Source organism: Buteo buteo, chromosome 9 (assembly GCF_964188355.1).
Source record: "Buteo buteo chromosome 9, bButBut1.hap1.1, whole genome shotgun sequence".
Classification (NCBI taxonomy): Eukaryota; Metazoa; Chordata; class Aves; order Accipitriformes; family Accipitridae; genus Buteo; species Buteo buteo.
The window spans coordinates 35,659,255-35,680,739 of record NC_134179.1 but is presented as its reverse complement, the minus strand read 5'-3'; the positions used below and the strand labels follow the sequence as shown (position 1 = coordinate 35,680,739).

General features: G+C 39.1%; 1 protein-coding gene across 6 annotated transcripts in view; it reads left to right on the top strand.

Moving 5' to 3' along the window:
* UTRN (utrophin) overlaps positions 1-21,485 on the top strand; it is a 389,395-nt gene that overhangs the window by 72,068 nt on the left and 295,842 nt on the right. For 3 of the 6 annotated variants that reach the window (XM_075036045.1, XM_075036046.1, XM_075036044.1), the window contains exons 4-14: positions 2,632-2,724; positions 4,210-4,287; positions 7,707-7,799; positions 8,692-8,864; positions 12,446-12,561; positions 13,614-13,777; positions 14,371-14,574; positions 15,745-15,926; positions 16,645-16,795; positions 18,289-18,408; positions 19,168-19,269. In XM_075036045.1, coding sequence (XP_074892146.1) covers positions 2,632-2,724; positions 4,210-4,287; positions 7,707-7,799; positions 8,692-8,864; positions 12,446-12,561; positions 13,614-13,777; positions 14,371-14,574; positions 15,745-15,926; positions 16,645-16,795; positions 18,289-18,408; positions 19,168-19,269 — 1,476 coding nt within the window. Of the gene's footprint in view, positions 1-2,631; positions 2,725-4,209; positions 4,288-7,706; positions 7,800-8,095; positions 8,116-8,691; positions 8,865-12,445; positions 12,562-13,613; positions 13,778-14,370; positions 14,575-15,292; positions 15,340-15,744; positions 15,927-16,644; positions 16,796-18,288; positions 18,409-19,167; positions 19,270-21,485 lie in introns of those variants that run through there. The other 3 variants (XM_075036047.1, XM_075036048.1, XM_075036050.1) reach the window with 3 other exon arrangements.

The following is a 21,485-nucleotide window of genomic DNA, read 5'->3' as shown; positions in this document are numbered from 1 at the left end:
AATTATGTAATTATAATTAATTATATAATTATAAAGGCCTTACTTCTGTAAGGCTTTTGACACTCTCTCCCACAACATCCTTGTCACTAAATTGGAGAGATACGAGTTCATGAATGGGCTGTTAGATGGATAAGGAATCGGCTGGATGGCTGGATCCAGAGAGTTGCAGTCGACTGCTCAATGTCCAAATGAGATCAATAACAAGTGGTGTCCCTCCAGTGTCCGTATGGTGACCTGTAGCGTTCAGTATCTTCATCAATGACATGCAGTGGCTTTGAGTGCACCCTCGGCAAGTTTGCAGATGACACCGTGCTGAGCGGTGCAGTTGATTTGCAAGAGGGAAGGGATGCCATCCAGAAAGACCTTGACAGGCTTGAGGAGTGGGCCCATGTGAACCTCATGAAGTTCAGCAAGGCCAAGTGCAAGGTCCTGCACCCGCGTCAGCGCAACCCCCAATATCAGTACAGACTGGGGGATGAAGGGATTGAGAGCAGCCCTGCCGAGAACAACTTGGGGGTACTGGTGGATGAAAAATTGGACATGAGCCAACAACGTGCGCTCACAGCCCAGAAAGCCAACCGTACCCTGGGCTGCAGAAAAAGAATCATGGCCAGCAGGTCAAGGGAGGTGATTCTCCCACTCTACTCCGCTCTTGAGACCCCACACTTCAATGGCTAACAGCTATTTGCTTTCATGATGAGTGTTTGAGTTGTATTGCATCCAGTGAGACCTCTGTTAGTTCCTTCTGTCTGTTCTTCTGGACACACGGACAATTTTCTTGTGCCCTTACCAACCTACTTTTAGTATCTTCTGTGTGGTGATGCAAACCAAATTTAAACCAAATTTTTCTGGCATCTGGGGTAATTGCACTGTGGATCATCTCCTCCCATTATACACCATAAACTGTACAAGAAGCTTCCCTGCATCTGTTCTTAGGTATTCCTCTTCTCCTGCTCCAGTATGCTTTAAAGGTTTGGTTAACTTGCTACACAGCAGCGAAGCATCTGAATCACCTGTGATAAGTGCATGCACTAGGAGTAAAGTCTTGTCCCTTGCTGTGCTGGAAAGGGTGTAGCTGAGCTCGGGAAGTGGCACTATGTAACGGCAGAAAGTTATCAAATGCTGGTATTTCACAAATACTCCTATCTGGTATTGGTCTGACAGCTCTGTACCTTTCTACACCCTTTACCTAAGTATGTGTCAACGTGTGTATATACACATTTTTAAGCATGACTTGTGAAAGTAATTGGAGAATAAATTTGTCACAAAAATTCATTGCAAAACTAATTCATATCGGACACTGGGGCTAGCATTCGTGTAGTTTAAGAAGCGACCTTAGTTACATGATCATTCTTGCCACTGTTAGTTTAGCTGGTTGATACTATGAGTTACATTTAGGTATGTTTCTGTACAGGAGATTAAAATATGGTTCTGCAGCTATTCAGCTCTGATTTCTTGTGAATAGTTTTAGTAGTATCAAATCTAATTAAAGTGGACATTTAAGAAAAGCCCTTATGAATTTTGGGGAGCAACAGATATTTGCCAGAAAATGGGGTTCAGTGGGCAGTTCAGCTTGCTCTCTGATTTGTGAGCCAGTATTTGGCAATTACAAACAGCTGTCAGGGCAGGAGGAGGTAAGTGAAGGTAGAGGAGATCTATGTCAGCTAATTCATATCATGTAAGATGGGCCTTTGACAGCCTTCTTTCTGAAGAGCAATGTTATAAAGTCAAGGTGATAGAAAAAGGCGGTATTAGAGTTTTATGTACTTTTTAGAAAATACTTTTCTTCTCAAATTGGCACTTCAAAGAGACACTGAAAGCAGTAGCTTAATTGATCTCCTGGCAGTCAGCAGATGAATATTACCAAGCAAATGCAGTTACTTAGCTGCTGGCTGCCAGTGTCTTCTCCCCCTGCCCTGGAACACTTTCCCATGTTAACTTTCTTTGGGTCGGAGAAGAAATAAGAGTAAAAGGGAGTGTGAAAGTTTACATCGTTCTTCTGTCATGTACCACCGTTCTTGTACAGAGTCCCTCCACCCCCAAAGGAAATGAATATTAGAAATGTATGATTTAGAGTAGCTCTTAATTTCACATTTTGCTTCTTTTTCCAGGGTAGAGAAAATGATTAATTTGTTTCAATATATGTTGCACCTTTTGATCCACTACCTGTCTAGAAGAGTGGCAGCCCCTTATACAGGGCTCAATTCCAAGTCCTTTTTGGGTTTTTCTTTTTTTTAAATCTGAGAGAATTTGACTCAATAGCTTCTTTCTGAAAAGCCCCAGTTTCTTCTTCCTTTAGATGCAGCTGGACCAAAGCATTCTTTCTGAAATGACTCCTCAAATTTGCCAAGTTTTGTTCTTTGCCATCTTTGCATGTTAACACAACTACCCTAACGTGAACCAGGATGTGCTTATTCAGTTTCTCGGTACTAGGCTGCTGATGCACAGAGTCATAGAGGTGGGGAGAAGGAAAATGCTGAAGAAGGGAAGGTTACCTTCCTGATAGCTGTCACAGTGCCCTAGCTTCTGTTTACTATGTTTAGTACTAAATAAGAATCAAGTGAAAGATAAAAAGTGCCTTTTTCAGGGAGGTTTTACTTAAACACTATTACTGCTTCGCTTTTTCTGCAGAGTGGGAAGCCCCCAGTTAAGGACATGTTCACGGATCTGAAAGATGGAAGGAAGCTTTTGGACCTTTTGGAGGGTCTGACAGGGAAACCTCTGGTAAGAGAAATGTGTGTAAGTCATATTGCCATTTATTAAAAAAAAACCCAAGTAAACAAAACGCACAAAACCCAAACTGTGGCATGTGATTCTTTTATTTTAGTTTATTTAAAAATCTATTTTGCTTGTAATACATACTTGTTCTCTACAGTTCCAGTGAAATTCCCATGAACTCTACTCATGGGATATAGGGTCAGGCTGAAGTTAGCTGTGTAACCTTTTCTTGAGGATTAAACACATTGTTTAGCAAAGTATGTGAAGCCAGGGATGTTACTTGCATAATGTATATTGTTAATAGAGATCTTTTAAAGGTCTGCTTCTGGATGATCTGGAAGAACAGCCTTTAGCTGGATACCTGTGGAAATTTTCAAATAAGCTTATGAAAGATCCTTTAAAAAAGAAAAAAAAGTCGGGAGAAAAATGATAACAGCTAGTAGGCAATACAAAAATCTGCATCTCCATTGAAAAATTCTTTATGACCTACTAATAGGAGAGGGCTAAAAACTACTCAAGTCTTGTTTGGAAGAGCGTGTGTGGAGCTGAAAATTCTTCCCCTGCTAACATCAATGCCTCTTCAAAAAGATGCCTGAGGCATGGTGAAACCTGTGCTATCCCTGGGGATTAAATTCTTGATTTCACTATTTATAATAAATCTCAGAGTTGTTTATTTACCTTCTGGGGACCCTTCAGCCATTTGTTATTTCACCTTGCAAGCTTGCTTTGTTTTTTAAACAGATGCATTTCACTAGTACTTCTAATGAGCTGTGGTCTGATTTGAAGTATATTGAAGACAATATAAGTTTTTTTTTTTTTGGTCTCTAATTTTGTTGATTACTGTGTTCCAAGTTCAGCTCCATGCTCTTGCAGTATGATCATGTTCTGCTGCAGGAGTTAAATTACAGAGATTAAAAGCAAATGGACTGGCAGGTATTGTAAAGAGTTGCAGTGGGTTTTTTCCTTTTTTTTTTTTTTTTTTTTTTCCCCTTCCCTTCCTCCAATATTAAAAGGAAGGGAAAGTCAGGAAGCGTAACTTCTTCCCAGTATGCGAAGACTTAGCAGGCTTTCGGTGCCAGAAAAACAAATTGCTGCTTGTTCCCTCTTGGGAGCCAAAAAATTTCAACTACTCTGGCAAACGTTCAAAACCCTCAGATTTTCCCCGGGAACTCCCACTTTGCTGTTGATGTTGCCAGTTTATAATTCTGCAGATGCTGGGAATAAAAATTCTGGACTTGCTGAAGATGAACTGAAATGTATGTTGAATCCAAGGCTTGTCATGTGCTTCAAATTCAGGAATACTATTCTGACCAGTTTTCATTTTGATGTATTTTTAAATTGTTGTGGATGAGCTGGTTTGTTTTTTGTTTCTATTTAAAAAAAAAAAAATGGAGAAAATTAAGACACTTTCTGTTGTTTGCTCTATCATTTATTTTGTTTGATCTGTCAAGTTACTTCTGGTGCGAACAGATTGTAACTTTTTCTTTTCAGCCTAAAGAACGAGGTTCCACACGAGTACATGCCTTAAATAATGTCAACCGAGTACTGCAGGTCTTGCATCAGAACAACGTAAGCATGTTTTTCCACAACTTTTTGATAACTCTTTAATTTATTCCTGTGTGTAAATGAGTTCAAAACGCAGAGAATAAAGATTTTTGGTACCCAAAATGAGAATTTAGCGAGATGGGTAAACTGTTCTCAGTTTTCCATATCTGATGTAGAATTTCAGTGTCTGGCAATTTTGTGAAATCTTAAAATGCTAACTTAATAATGGTATTAACTAAACTGTGTTTTGCTGAGAAGTGTTCAGCTCCAAAAATAAAGCTGATTTGAAACTCTGCTATGCATAGCTCATGAACCTGGCAGGACAAAGAACTAATTTCCAGTGAAGATGTGTAACTTACGCAAAAATTGGTAAGGGTATAACAGGTTTTGTGTGTCTGTTTTTTCATGTCCTGCTCTCAAAATCCAGGAGGATCTTTCTGTTGACATCTGTCAGTTCTGTCAGATATGTACTGACTGTTCCTAATTTGGAGCTCTGGTAACTCATCAGAAGAACAAACAAACAAACTCCAATCCTTCTTTAAGAAAAATGAGAATAATTATTGTTTTTATTTTTTACTGCCTGGAAGCCAGTAGTGCTGTAGTAAAGTGATTTTATTTTCCCCCTGAAGAATAATTCCTGATAAGAGTACTCTCTATAGTTAGAATTTCTATTTGTGAGTGTCAGGGCACTAAACTTAAGAATGTTCTGGTAATAAAATACATCTAATGGAAAAAGGCACTGACATATTTATGTAAACTGCTGATTGAAGAGTGATACAAACATGCTGTATAATACTGCAAGTTCCCCTCTGTTAGTGGACTAGTGTCATATTTCTAGGAAGTAGCCAAAGTTAGTGGTGAGTTGTTTGGGTTTTTTTTCTTCTGTGAGGTACTGTAAAATTGATTAATTTTTTCCTAAGGATAAGTAATGACTCTTTCCAGCTTGAAATTTATTTATTTTATGAAGATAATAAATGAATGATATTGAATTACAATAATTAATTAGTTCTTCATTAAGCTGGCAGGATCTGGGTTTCTAGAAGTAAACAGGTGGTGTTAGTTAGCTGAAGGTTGTTAAGGTCATGTACATGATTTATACCTACTGATTAACTTCATTAGAAAGTGTGTGTGTGTTAAGATGAAGGGAGAAGGCATCCACTGAGAAGCAGTTGTGTTCTGTTGCTGAGAGTTTGTGGGCTATACAATATTCATAACTTTTGAAATAATTTATAAAAGCATTTAAATATGTACTGTAAGGATCAGACAAGCCTAAGGTGTAGATCTTCAAGTGATCCTGTGAACCTCGTCCATCTGATGAGCAGTATGATTGTGTAATGAATTTCAACTTTTTTGATTTGTGGACCAAGTTTTTAAAAATAATTAAAAAAATAATCCTCTGGAAATCATTCCATATAGCCAGTATCAGTCTACCGTCAGGAGTACTGGCTGTCTACTGTCAGCTTTCTTTTATTGATTATCTTTGCTTTAGTCTTAGTAGTCCACTCAACATCCTAGTGGATTGCTGGCGGCATCCTGCAAAACATTGGTTTAGTTCAGAATCATTAAAATACAAAAATGAGCATATGGAGTATTTTCTTTTATGTATGGTGTAGATAGCAAGAGGAATGCATTATTATTACTATTATTAATTATTATTGTTCTTATAGACTCGCGATTAAAAAATGTGAAGTGTTTTTTTGTTACTCATTCTCAGGAGTGCTTCTCTTCTATTATAGGTGAAAAAATCTCTTGCAATGTAATTGTTTTATTTTTGTGCCCTTGACCTTTAGTCTTGCTTTTTGCTCCTTGTGTTCTAGCGTGCTTTCCACTGAGCTGTTTAATGATCCACACCGGTGATTCTTTTGGCCTGTTTTTGCCTGTTTAATTTACAGTTATCTTAAAGTATATGCCTGGTATTCGCAAAGAGTATTGCAGTAAGATTCTGTTCCAGCTGCTGTAAAAACTGGGAGAGGACAATCCACAAATCCACAAGCTTCCTTAGTACTTTGAAGTGTAATTTGTGGTTCCATGTTAATCTTGCAACACCGTTTTGATTTGATTCTCCTAAGAGACCTATGGGGAATCGAAAATTGTCAAGATGGTATCTGAAAGCAATGAGGTTGCAAGTAAATTTTGCAGGACTGAAGCTATTCGTGATTGTGTGTTAAGAGGGAAAATATTCCTGGAATACCATGATATTCTTACATTTCAGCAATATCCTCTAAAAGAAAATGAAACTTTATTTGTTCTTGTCTATTCTGTCATTGTTACATCCACTGAGAGCCAGAGCATGGGCTCAGTTACTGTCCTGTGATTGTCCATATTGTTTAATCGCTAGTCAGCTCCTTGGTGCAGGTTTTGTCTCTATGACCAGTTGTGATCACAAGCAATGCCCAGATACAGTTCTTGGGGTTAGTGTAAGCTGGGAGGTGTTTCTGGTAAGCACTGTGGACAACACTACTTTGTTTTGGAGCAGGTGTGAGAAAGGGAGGAAAAAGCTTCACTGTTGAGGTGAAATGCACTTTGCCACACGCCCCTGGGGCTGGAGGATGCTCCTGGCTCAGGTTATTTAGAAGAATGAAGCCCCACCATCTGCCCTGTGTGGGAGTGTGTTGCATTGTCTGCTTCGTGTACATACACCCAGGGAGGCATCTGCCTCACCTGCCATAGGCAGCTGTTCCTCACCCACTTTCCATAGGCGTGGTGGTGACTAATGCAGTGTGCTGCTGTTTGAACCACCTTTTGGAGGGATCCCAATTAGTGCTGCTTTCTCTACGTTGACTGAGTGGAGACTTGATGCCCCAATTCAGTTTAGCACTGAGTGAGTATCTGATAGAGTGCTCTAAGCTTCACTTCTCCCAAGGGCTGAATACTTGATGCAGGAGAGGGTAACGTCTCCTGCCCTCTCGCTTCTCAAGTAATCTCCCCCTCTGTCTTTCCATGTTTCTGTCTTTCTAATGATCTCAATTAGAGTGTCACCGAGTCTATCTGGGCTCCTAGGCATATAGGAAACTTGAAAATTTTATTTTTCCCTTGAGCTTTCGGTGGTCTTGTATAAACTTGTCCCATTTGGATGCTAGTTCATGTGAAGGACAAACCTATTCTTAATTACTTAAGTTTGGTTTTTTTTTTAATATCAGATCCTTCATGTTCGCATTTCTATTGGTCAGTTTTGACTGCTGGTATGCATCTATATATTAGAGGATAGGATAAAACTCTCCCAGTGGAGTATCTTCATTGGTGCCATTTTTTGTCATGTTTAAGCAGTTGTCATGACAAATTCAGATAGACAGCAATCTGTCATCTCCAGTTCTCTCATTTGAACTACTTTTTATTTCAGAGCACTTGATAATATGTGACTGGACAGTCAGGAATATGGGGTGGGGTTGCAACTTGAAGCTCTGATAACAGTGTTTAATATAGAGTTGATCTGACCTCTCTAGGTGGAGTTGGTGAATATTGGAGGAACTGACATTGTTGATGGAAATCACAAGCTGACACTGGGGCTGCTGTGGAGCATTATCTTGCACTGGCAGGTGAGAGGGTGCTGTGAGATCTCTTTCTTTCCAGGAATTGTGTGCATCAATCTGCTGGGATTCTCACAAACCTTCCTGGGGTTTTGGTGGCAGAAAATACTGCTTCTATTTGGGGCTGGTAAACAAAGGCAGGCCAGTGTTTGGCTTTTGACCTCTGTCTATTGGCTGCCTCCCATGACACATATTCTTGTGTGTGCTCAGTTGTACTCAGCCTCTTAGTTCGGTTCCTGGTGCTGTTAATTGCAGAGAGGTTTTTCAGCCTGAAGCACTGCATTTATGTTCCTTCCGCAAGACTTCTACGCACTTCTCTTTGCAGGTAGTTTTTTACTAACTCAATCTCTGTTTTGGGCTTGCATCTATATGCTGCTGTGTAAGTTTGTTTCTCAGTCTCATAGATTGAATTGCTCCTGGTTTAGCCAGCTACCTGAGAGTATCACTGAATTTGCTTAGAGGGACTTTGGTGGATGCTTACGCATAGTACCCAAACAACAAACTACTTGTGTTGGCTGAGCAGATATCTTCTTCTTGCAGAAAACCTCTGCAAGCTGTATTTTTGGCGTGTGCTTACTGGCGGAACCCCAGCACAAGACAGTGAGAAACTTTATAACCCATGCTTAGTGTAGGCGGGACTGAGAGGGAGGAGGATTGTAACATAAGAGTAATGTGTCACTAATAAGTGACATGGAGCATTACTGGTTCTCATAATTAGTAGAGTGCAAAGATGGCCTTGAAGACTCCTATTCACAAATTTCATGCAAGGAGTTATAGAGCTTGACTCATAGCTTTTCATGGGAAAGGCCCTTTCCCAATTTGTGAAATAGTTTGGTTCAAAGGTTTTCTAAGCAGGAAAAGTGGAGAACATGTCTAAGGTGTAGTTGCTGCTGTCTTGCAGGTGAAGGATGTCATGAAGAACATCATGTCAGATTTGCAGCAGACCAACAGTGAGAAGATCCTGCTTAGCTGGGTTCGGCAGTCCACGAGACCATACAGTCAGGTCAATGTTCTGAACTTCACCACAAGCTGGGCAGATGGACTCGCCTTTAATGCTGTCATCCACAGACACAAGTAAGTAGCAAATGTTAGCTTATCTTAGACCTAATGAAGTAAGCAGCTTTTTTTCCCCATGTCTTCATGCTTGAGCATTTGACTAGCCTGTTTTGGTGATTCATTGTTTGTTTTAGTTTTTTTTGTTGTGGTAACGATAACAGTGGAGGGATATTGCTAGAGCCTTGCGAAGGATGGAGCCAAAGCAGCAGTGTAACTCTCAGTTCCTGCACATGCACGCAGACTTGCTAACTCAATTGGATTTACATCCCGCTTAGTGTGTGTTGTACAGCGAATATGCTGAATGGGCCTCTGCAGGGGAGGTTGACCACCTTCCCCTGTACTTCCTTTGTCCTGTCTACCTCCCCTGCAAAGGGAAACATTTCTTCAATTCAAGTTTGCCATATCACTTTGGTATCAAAACACAGAAGCTTCAAAACGAAGGAGTAAGAAAGACAGGCTCTGTAGCTTTTCTTAGTTTTTTGAGTGTATATTGTTTGAAAGACAATGTATGCAGTTCTTTCAGGAGAACTGTTGAGCAGAAGAATCAAAGGGTAATAGAGTACTTCGGGTACCTGTGACATATTCATTACACTGTTCATTATACTTTACAAGGAATGCTGTTAAAGCTTCTTTGCACAGACCTTTTATGTTCTTTCTGATTTTTGGAGAACTCTTTGGTAGTCTAAAGAAATCATCATTACAGAATCCTATGAAACTTACATACCAGTTCTTTTTTTGTTTGTTTGTTTGTTTTTTGTTTTGCTTTTGTTTTTTTTTTTTTTTAATTTACTTTGAGATCTGCTTCTGGGCAAGCCATTCTAATCCAGCATACTTTAAATGACGTCAGCTCCTTGCTTTGTGAGGGCTGACTGTTCTTAATCATAAATAACCATTTTAACATGGTAATAGTATGATAATATCTAAAATTTAACCAGACCTCCTGGTGACCAGGTATCTGACATGGCAAGTGCTTTACAAATACCCAGAATATTTATACCCAGCAGATAAAAAGTGTTCGCAAGAGCATGCGTTCACTTTGAGCCTGCTGTTCTCTGCTCTTAAGTGCCCGTTTGGCCTGTGCTGACTGAAATAACAGACTCTTGTCACAGGCTCGCTGGCTTCAGGACGGGTCTCCCCTGACGCACCTATGGCCTTGTAGACCAGTGCTGGCTTGTGTTCAGCCTGCACGGATGCATGGGGAGCGCCTGCACCACACTGAGGGCTCCTGAAAGTTTGGAAGGACTGTTCTGCAAACGCAGAGCAATACTAGCAAAGGTCTGTCTGGAGTTTATCAGGAGTATTACCAAGCCCCTTCTCTGAATACTGTTAGCTGTACTGGTGGTTTTCATACCAGTGTAATTGCCTGTAGTGGCGTAGCTCTGCTGCTGAACATGTGAAGCTTTGTGATGGAGAGAGTGTCAGCTTTAGATGCAAGTGAGACCTTGTTGACCTGAGGGAAGCAGAAGGAGAGAGGTAGCAAAATTGTCTTCAGGCTGTTTGTTGTCCTTACACATTGTGACTATGTGCCTGGGCTTTGCAGGATCTGAAGTTGGTGAGGTCTGCCCTTTTCAGAGCACTGTTAAACAGCAAAAGCACCTGCTGGAAACTTGAACTGAGTAACTGTGCTTTCCTCTGGCTTACTAAAATTTCTGTTACCTGGCTCTGCTGATCTCTGAGCCTTTTATTCCCTCTTCCTGGGAGCTTGGCTGTTGTCAGCACATCAGAATTCAGCTTTGCTGTCCCAGGGCATGAGCCCTTTAAGCCAGGGAAGTACTGTTTTCCCCACACTATTGAGAAATCTTGAGCTGGGTTTAAATTTAGGTTAACTTTGAAAGAGAGGCTTTAAAAGGTACTTGCAAGGAGCAAGTGGATTGGGGCAGGTTGCAGAAGTGGTAGGACAACAAAGCTATTTAGCTTGCCCAGACAGTGGAGCTTCCCTGCCTAAGGGGCATTTATAATATTGCTTTTTTAATTCAGATTAATATGACACTTAGGATCCACCAAAATCCTCCTATACTATTAAGAGGTTTAGTAGCTTGCTTTTCTCTTTATGTATCTATCAACAATTGTTAGCAGTGCTACCTCTTGGCTATAATATCTAGTAACTTTGTAACACTTACAGTAGTTAATAAAATTATATGAGGTAATAGGACATTTAACATTTTACTGTGCTGTTCACTTTCGTTTCCTAATATTAGCTTAGCTCCTCTTTGAATTGAATTCTGCTCTTTGTTACAATTTCCTTGCTCATAGGTAAATACCTAGATTGCATTTTATTAAATTCTGTGTTATCATGGCAGTGTGCAGATAGTACATATACAATCTACTTATTGCAATGTTTTTTTCAAAGTAAGAGTCTCTGCTAAAGCTTTATGTGAATCTATGTGGTTATCCTGTTGCTTCTTGCATGGAGGTGCAGTATTCTGCTAGCTTATATCAGGATCTCCGCATAGATCTGTTCCTTGCTTACCCCACCTTCCTCTGGCTTTTTGCTTCTCTGAGCCTGCTGGCTTATAGCCTTCCTGTTTCACAAAGTGTAGTGACTCGACAGATGCTAAAAGGATACTCTCAGGTCAATTTACAACTGAATTAAGTATTAAAACAATTAAAGATGAGCCTGTCTCTTCCTCCCCAAGTTCTATAAAGCACAGAATCAATAGCAGTGTTTTAAGGAGAAGCCACTATTACAGGGGAATGGGAAGAATTTCAGTGGCTCTGTAGTCTTGTGGCTGTGCTGCTGCAGCACTAGGCTGGTCGTGCCCTGTCGGTGTGGGTGCCACTGGGAGGGGGCCCTGTTTGCTGACCCCGCTTCCTGCTCCACTCTTGCCCCTTGAGACCTGCTGGTATGTTTTGGGTGCACAGCTGGACTGGAGAGTTGGTTTGGTTAACGCTGAAGTGAGATGAAGGCTGCTGGCACTGTAAATTGATCAGCTCTTTGGTCTGATTCATATTGTGACTCTTATGAGCATTTGTGGTGGAGTGGGGTTTTTTTTGTAGGTGGGTTTTCTTGTTTATTTGTTTGTTTTAAATGAGGGGAAAAAGGCCATGGGGCAGGGTGAGTGAGCAGGGGTGGATACCACTGCTGCTGCTGGCTGTGATGGTCTGGAGTGGTCACTGAGCCACATCACAAGTTTGGAATGAAGCTCTCCTGGAACAGAGTAATTCTTGATTACTCAGCAGAGCCTGACACAGAAAGCACGTAGTAACAGTTATGCTGTGAAAGACACAGCTGAAGAAAACTTGTTCTGGAATAAATTATAAACACAGAGTTTATGTATTTTCTTGTTACAGTATTTTATCTCCTGTTGCAGTCAATGAGTATATATATAGAATACATAGAATGAAAGGTACATGTTCCTGTGGACATGCAGTCAGTTAATTCATTTGTGATTGCCAGATTCTCACTAATAAAAAGAAATCACGTATTTGTATTTATGTGTTTCTGTATCTGCACTTATGTTTCTATTTTCTATGTATGTGTATGTTTATATTACTTAGGTAGCTACTTTCATATCCATAACTTCATATTCTGCATGGTATGGAATTTTTTCTTCAGATAAAGTTTGTTGCTTTCTTTCCTGTTTTGTCTTTACTTTTAGACCTGAGCTTTTCAGCTGGGATAAAGTTATAAAGATGTCCCCAGCTGAGAGACTGGAACATGCTTTCAGCATAGCCAAGAACCACTTGGGAATTGAGAAACTGTTGGATCCTGAAGGTGGGATATAGTTATTTTATGTGACTAGAAGTTTTTTGATCTCTCTTGAAAGAAATTTTTTCTGTTGACATCTACTATGAATACAAATTCCAGCGTTTTTGTGCAGTGATATTTTGTTTCAAGCCCTTAAATTTGAATTTAAAAGAATGTAATTTGTAGGGTAAGATGTGTCTGTGCGTGCATATGCTTTGGCTTCTTGAATATTAAGGTTCAGATTGACTTACCATTTAGAGACAGTATACAGAAGGTGAAGTTGGTACTCTGGCTTTGTTTTGTTTTAGGTAGGAGTTCTACTGCAAGGGTCTGTGCTTTTCAGATGAAGTAGAGCATTATTTAGAATGGGATAGCTTAAGAGCTCATGATCTTTCGTTCTTTATACATACACTGAGTAGCAGTAGCTGCCAGCGCTGTGCGCACTTACCATGTACCAGGAAGCTTTTATGGCTTCTTTTTAAAATCCTGAGCTGTCGCTCTGCTTTGAAGTGAGTCTTCAAAGATTCATTCTGTAAGACAAGCTCTGAAACTTAATAGATTCAAGCACCACCTTCTTAAAAAGTGTTAACTGAATGGGTAGCACTCATAAACTGAGAGATAAGTGAACCTGAGTTGGTAAAACTCTTTTCTATATGAAAAGTAAGAAAATAAACTGACCAGTGCTGGGAGTGGGGATAGAACTTAAGTGAAAATGTTTGTTTATGCAGGATACTGTCCCTGAACTGCATTTCTGCTTGGGAAATGCTCCAGAATAATTTTCCCCAAACAATTTTTATTCCTTAGTAACTTCAGGTTTGGGCTCTTACTTCAGAAAGATCATGCCTTTTAATGTGAATTCACTTTCAAATGTAGAATATTATTTTAAAAAATTTTCCTCCTTCATACTGCTTTCAACATATGTCAAACCTGGCCTTTTAACTTAAAGCTTACTAAAGGCTACTTAACAGGAGAACCTGTGATTTACACTATATGTACAGTCTGAACTGTACTCTAAGTAATGGTTTAGAAAAGCAGCAGCTTCATTTATTTTCCCTCATATTTTATCTTTTTTGATACAGATGTTGCTGTACAGCTTCCAGACAAAAAGTCTATTATTATGTATTTAACCTCTTTGTTTGAGGTCCTTCCTAAGCAAGTTACTATGGAAGACATACGGGAGGTGGAGACCCTTCCAAGGAGATACAAGCAGGAATGTGAGGATGGAGAGTTCAACATGCAGCAGGTGTGTTTGTCATCAAAGTCTGCCTGGCTTTTCTTGAGTTGTAATTTTAGCTGATCTTCAGGCTTGTCAGTTATCTCTGGAGCATGCCTTCTATCTTGGGCAACACAATTGGGAAAATATGAAAAATCATGGCATCTTCTTTGTGATTGACTTCAGTCGTTCTGTCTTCCTTTTTCTTCTTTTCTGATTCATCTACAAAATCCTGCGTGTTGAGGTATAAAGCTCCATCTGAGTTATACTTCCTTCTTCTGCTTTTCTTTCTCATTTGTCTTGACAAGCTGGAGAGGGTGGTCCAAAATCTTTAACTGAGTTTGCCACAGGACTTGTGGTGGTGGTGGTAGTGATGGGTTTTTGTTTGGGTGTGAGATCCACTGTTAAATGAGCAAGATTAAAGTTGTCTTTTCTATCCAGGTTATTTTAAAATGAAAGTTCATTAGTGGTGACTGTGGCCCTTCTCATTATAACATACCCAATGATAACTTTTAACATTTTATGAAGGATAAAAAGGCATCTTAGTTGTTCTGTTTTTAGTATCATTTGAGAAGGCATCTTCTGTGCCCATTTAAGACATCGCTTTTCTCTTGGCTGCCTAGGCTGCAGTGCTTGAAGAGGAGCAGGGCAGTTCTAGAGCAGAGACTCCCAGCACAGTGACAGAGGTAGATATGGACTTGGATAGCTACCAAGTTGCTCTGGAAGAAGTTCTTACATGGTTGCTGTCAGCTGAGGATGCATTTCGGGAACAGGAGGAAATATCTGGTGATGTTGAGGAAGTCAAAGAGCAATTTTCCACCCATGAAGTAAGCTTCTCTTAAATTCATTTGTCGTGGTTTTCTTTTGTTTGGTTTTTTTTTTGTGTGTGTGTGTGTGTAGCTGCAGGACTTCCCTAAGTCCTTATCCAAAACCTGCCATTCTATTTCTCTTGTCCTGCTTTTTCTAAATTAAAAACACCTCTAAACAAAAGAAATTGATATAACTGAGTGTGATGCTGTTCGGTGATTGTTTGTTTGTCTGTTTTTGTTGACAAATAATAGCTTCTTGAAGGTGAAATAAATCTTTTTAGGAGAACTTACAGTGGAACATGCTTTGAAACTTTAATGTATTTTTTTAATCAACTTTCGGTGTCTCATTGGTGTCTATAATACAAAGACAGTCTGATCCAGGCTAATTCATGCTTCTCTGCTGCCAACTACTAAAAAGCCTGGTCAGCCATACGTCACTTGCTGTTAAATGAGGGCAATGCTGAAATTGATAATCATGTCAGTTTAATTCAGTGGTCTCCCTGTCATGATTAGTATAGTTTATTTCAGAAACATGTATTGTTGTTTCCAAATTATTGTTTCCAAATTATTTCATTTTGGTTCATGTTCAAGTCTGAACAAATGTTCTAACATTGCTAAAAGTTTCAAGTGTCATGTTAGATGTTTTAGTTTTCTCCTGTGTCAGCTTACTACATACAATTGAATTTAAAATCTGAATGCTGATCAATATGAAGAATTTTTTTTTCTTGTGCTACAGTTTTAAAGCCGTGAGCCAAAGGAAGAGGTGTTCTGGATTTATATTAAGTATGTGAATTTTTAATGTTATTAACTCATAGGGTTCTATTTGCTTTTCTGTGATACATTTTAGATCTTGTTTTATGTTCTGTTGGCCATAGGTAAGTTTCTGTTTTATTTTCTTGGTACATTCATTCAAAGGCTGTCTTCTTACAAACAGCTTTTTCTCTGAGGTGGTTAGTTTTTTTTTTTTTCCTCAATTAACTCTATTTTACTGGCTTCAGAATTTTTGTAGCTCATGGAGAATCTTCTATCATAGAGAGGAATAGGTCTGCCATGCTTGTGTGTTTGATGGTGCCAGCTGATTCTGCAGCACTGTTTCAAACATGACAATTTATTAGGACATTTACAAATTCATAGACTCTTGTAGGAGCTTACAGATCACAGTGACATGGCTGGTTGTACCATTTCCAGGCTTTTATGATGGAACTGACTGCACACCAGAGCAGTGTGGGTAGCGTTCTGCAGGCTGGAAACCAACTGGTGGCCCAGGGAAACCTCTCACCCGAAGAGGAGTTTGAGATCCAGGAGCAAATGCTGCTGCTGAACTCCCGCTGGGAGGAGCTCAGAGTGGAGAGCATGGACAGGCAGTCCCGGTGAGTCATGGCACACAACCTCTCCTAGAGCTGCAGGACCAACCTTTGGTGCTTACTGCATCTTGGAGGAGTTGGTTTGCATCCATTTGTAAGATTTTTTTTTCAGAATTACCTCTTCAGTTTGTAACATGTAATTCACCTTCTTCATACTTTCCAAGGTAAAACAAAAGAAATTAATATAACTGATTTTTTTTGGATTCTTATATAAAAGTGTTTTTGTGACTGTTATGTAAGTGTGCCAGACTAAATATATTGGTATCTACATGCAGTAGTTACATAACTGTTTTTAATATTGTTTCAGTAGTTTAAGTTCCTCAATAAAGCATACAGTAGATGTGGATAGCTATGTGTGTGTTTACATAACTAAAAAGCACTTAGAAGAATGTTTTCCCACCTGTGGGTTATCAGGCTAAGAGCTGCACATCAAGGGAGAAAGTGCATTTTGTTGCAACTCTCAGCAGAGGCTCTATTAGCAGCAAATCCCTGTTGTAAGAAACAATCCCTGATACAAATTTCATAGTTCACTAACTTTTTCTTTTTTGTGAGAAAGAAACAAGGGTACTTAACTGTGTTCCTTAGATTAATGGTGAACATTTTATTTGATGATAGCTAGCTGGTTTGTGAATGGCCCTGCTTCTTTCCTACAGGAACTAGAAGTTAGTCTCTTTCCTTGGGAAAACTGTTTCAGAAATAACTCTGCCTGTGCTTCCCCCTGCAGCCTGCATGACATGCTGATGGAGCTCCAGAAGCAGCAGTTGCAGCAGCTGTCTGACTGGCTGACGGTCACAGAGGAGCGCATTCAGAAGATGGAATCTCAGCTCTTAGCAGAAGATTTGGAGTCCCTTCAAAAACAGCTGGAAGAACATAAAGTAAACCTTTTTGTCTGTTATGTAATACTTATAGGAGAAGTATTTGAAAGATGTGTATGTTGGTTGGGTTCCTTAGCTGAGAAACTTGATTGTGTCAGAAGTCATATATGGCTGGATGCTGAGGGGCTGCATTGCTGCATTTGCTGTTTGGAAAAGGATGATGATGGGGCAGAAAGGAATTGGAAGTTACTGGAAGTGCTTTCTTAACCGAACAGTTGAGCACTGATGACTATAGCAGAAACTGTTATCTTTGCTTCATGCAGGAAGCAAAACCTGTAGGGGAAATTGTGTTACCCTCACTTCATGTAGGAAATGAGGCCTTTCCAGGTAAATTATTGGTGTGAGGGACAGTATGAAATATACTGTGGACAAACTTGCCTTCAATGACTTGGCAGGCTTTGCTAAAGCATGCTTGAGACTTGCAGATTAAAATAATGCAGGAGCTAAAACTATCAGGAAGGCCTTCCCAAGTCACTGATTCCAGTCTCTGCTTTTACAGGGATCGCATCCTAAGGGGATGCATAGACACTGCTCTCTGATGTGCACAATGTTTTGGAAGTGGTTTGTGTCTTAGTTTAGTTTCTGGATGGGAGTCCAGCCTTTCTGGCCTGTAGTGTTTTTCTGAAGGAGAAAGACGGCCTTTTGATACTTGTCGTGGTTGCAGCTTTGGTTTTTGTACTCAGTGCTGAGGTTTGACCTTCTCCCCAGCATGCGACATACCTCACAGGGCAAGAACTGCGGAGTATTTTTAGTCTGTGTAATTTCCTGTCCCACACTTACATTCTTTCCTCTGTCTTCAAAGTATGGGGGGTTTGAGGCGCATTGTTCATGGAGTAGCTTAGGATATTCTGGGATGAAAAGTGATATTTAGAGTACCTTAAAGGCATATTGATCTTGCAGAGATATTTCGGAGGTAGGCTTTAACCATGGAATCTGTTCTTCCAGAAGCTGTATGAATATTTAAATATACAGATTATTTCAAACTAATCAGAACTGTATGCTTTCTGCAGTTTTCAACTATTGTCTTTGAATGTTATGATCAATTATAGCACTGTTGATACTTATGAGCATCACGTTGTCAACTATTAAAAGATGAGTGTTTTAAGTGATTTTTCCCTGTTTGGCATGCCCTATGATACTTGCTTATTAACAATATTAGCTTTTTCTAGAAACACTTAAGCTCTTTTACCTGTAACAGTAGACATATAGGAACTTAATGCGGTCGTCATATGATTCTCCTGGTTGAGTATGGTGCATACAGCTTAAAACACTCCTTCATGTTTTCCAGCATTTTAACAGAATGGTTTTGGGTTCATTTCTAGCAGTCTTTTGCTTACATTTATTTAAACTGTGCAGTGATTCCCAGTGGTAAAATCTGTGCTTAAGTGTTGAATCTGAAGTACTTTGCCACAGCAGTTGTGTTAGTCACTGTGCCCAAAATAGCAGATTAGCAAATGTATTCAAAGTTGGTAACCTCTGATTTGTTCTTCTAGTGCCTGCAGAGTGACCTAGAGACAGAACAGGTGAAAGTAAACTCCCTAACGCACATGGTGGTCATTGTTGATGAAAGCAGTGGGGAAAGTGCAACAGCTATTCTGGAGGAACAATTGCAGGTAAAATGTTAGAGCCCTCTTTTTCTAATGGTAGTAGCAGGCACTTAAAACCTTTGCTTATAACTGTTAATTGACATTGTTTAAACATTGTTTAAAGGCAATTTATCCTAGGAAGTAATTTAAAGTAATATTTTTTTTTTTAGAAGTGATATTAACATAAAGAATTTTTAAATTTGCTTAGGGTAAAATCTGCAAAAGTGCTTTGGTGTCTTTAAAGCTCAATTTCTGGTGAGTCAAGCTGTTTGCATTCCCACTGACTTAGGCACTTATGTAGCATACCCTTTCAGGAGTTTCATTAAAATGGGAAGATGCAGAGTAAAACTCTTATTTCACATAAGTAATTTTCATTAGGAAGTTAAAATCTGATGGGAAATATGTTTAAATGTGATCACAATTTATCTAGGAAATATCGTGTGAAGTATTTTCCCATTTTTATCAGAAGTGAGACTGTAACCTGAAGTATAAAGAGTGTGAAACACAATTTATTGAAATGGAATTCATGCAACTTTGTTCTCTCCTTTTGATGTCAATCAAATAGCTCACTGACTTCAGCAAGAGCAGAGATAAGGCCATAGGTGAATACTTTTGAAAGTTTTAACTTCTGGCTTTGTGCAATACAACAATGGTGATTACTGGCATGGAGATAGCTATAATGTAGAAAGAGGTTACTGTGAAGTAGAAGTTATGCTGTTGAATATCTGATTTTTGAGTTTCCTTGTGAGGCTCCTGAATGTTCCTGAGTGTTTCCTGCTTTTGTAGAGGCTTGGTGAGCGCTGGACAGCAGTTTGTCGTTGGACTGAGGAACGACAGGTCAAGTTGCAAGAAATTCAGCTTTTATGGCAGGAGCTGCTGGAAGAGCAGGTTAGTAGCTCTTCAGTTACCCAGAGTGACTGGTTGATTTGTGGAGGGGAAAAAATAACCAAACAAAAAAACCCCAAACACCGTAGGGTTTAACAGCTCTCAGAAAAAAGCCTTAAAAAACTAGATTTTGTGTTACTGTTTGGGTTCCCAGCATTTCTTGAGGAGCAGAGTAGCTGTGTGGTGCAAGAGAAGTATTTTCTGAAGTTTAAGAAAGAGAGTTCATAACTTCTTATAAATAATTTCCAAGGTAGCTTGCAAGATGGCCAAGAAGTTAGAATATCCATGATAGCAAAATGACAATGAATCACAAAGTGTTTGGTGGTTTGGTAATTAGAGATTTTCCTAATTAAGGTATATGTGCTTCCAACATGGATACATGTACACAACTGTGCAATCAACTAATCAATAGATATTGTTTTCAAAATCAGTAAAATAAAACATTTGGTCAATATTGCAAAGCATGCAGCTCATCTCATTTTGCTGAGTTCAGGCAAACAGTTCAATTGAGAAGAACTGTGAGTTTTTTTCTTGCTTTGATATCGTGCATTTTACGTATATATTAAATATACTGCTCAAACGCAAATTAACTGATGGCATAAAAAATATGGTCACAGAACTACATGTGTTAGGTTTGCATGCCTAGTACTAGAGCATGTTTTGTGTCTCAGCTTAAAATATTTGATGGTTTTTTCCTTTGAAGGTTTTACTTAAATTGTTTTGTTTTCTTAAATGATGCTATTTATCACTGTAAGCTATTGTTTAAATTGCAGTACATACAGATTGTTTAGACATTTGGAAACAGTAGAACAGTGCTGATATAGCTGTTGCTATCAGTTACAGCCTGGTTTCTTTGACAGGGATGTTTTGTCTGCATTTTTGGGGGTTGCATATGTGTTTCTCCCTGACCCCTCCCATATCTATTTGCAGTATATTGATAAACTGAATTTGCAGCTCATGTGACCTTGTTGTTAATCTGGACCCAAGGTTCAGATTCTGGTTTATCCAATGCCAATTTACATATATTTCTTTAAAAGATTGCGTTGTCATATGTTGTACATACATACAGAAAATTGTGTGCTAACATTTTCTGGCAACTCTTGGGCAAGATAAATCTCTGAGTTGAGAAATAAGGATTCCTCAAAAATCCTCACTCTATGTCAAGGTATGGACTTCAAGTGCTCTCAGTTTTTATGACGTTATGCGAACATGTTTCTGTCCTCTTCCACCCTTATTTTTGTCTGGGGAAAAGTGACCACTCACTGACTGTTACAGGACTGTTAGGAGTGTCATCTTCTGTTGCAGTTGCTTTGTGTTCAGCTTTTTTTAGTTTATATGTAATTATGTTGCTCTGTAAAAGTGAAAAAAATTAATTGGTGTTTATTTAATGTAGAATGTCAGATAGCAATTAGTGAGGAAATAGAAGTTTATTTTAGGTGGTGTAGATCAGCCCAGGTTTGCATTTGTTGTTTAACTCTGAACAATGCATTTATTACTAACAGGTTTGAATTACAGTTCTCTGTCCTCAAGAATTATCAAGTGACCTACAAAAATTACAAGTTGAAACTATTTAAAAACTTTAATACAAACACTTTGTTAAAACAAAAGTAACTAAAACATTTAGGTACTATCATTTTCTATTTCACCCAACCAGATTGGAGAGATGAGCAATAGTGATGCATCAGCCTTTTTGTGGCTGCCTAGAAAACTTTTGGAAACCACATTGCCAAGTCAACACAATTCTTACCACTCAGGAAACGCATTCCTCAATCAGTGCCAGATATTTCTTAGCACTGTGATAATTATGTTTCAGTTTTCTAGGGAGAGTTATCTTTGACTGCTGATTTAGCAGAAATTAATTGAATACATTGAAGGGTTTTTAAGCTCCTCTTATGCATAAAATATGTTGGCTGGGATGCCAGCATGATTTTTCCAGAGTATGTGGTGTTACAATTTTGTTTCTCACAGCCTTATGGCATTTCCATCACCCTTGTATTTGCTGTCTGTACATTTTGCGTATTGGTTTACATTGGCAATGTAAACTGCCTTAACCCTTTGGCCCAAAAGTTGCTGTAGTCAGTTCTGGGACAATGCCAAAAATATACAGCTACTGAGGAGCCTAGTGGCTGTTGTAAAGTGTGTTGTTCAAAGAACAAAAAGGTCTGCCTTGCTGTATCATTTTATTTTTTTAATTTTTTTTTTTTTTTAAACACAGAGGA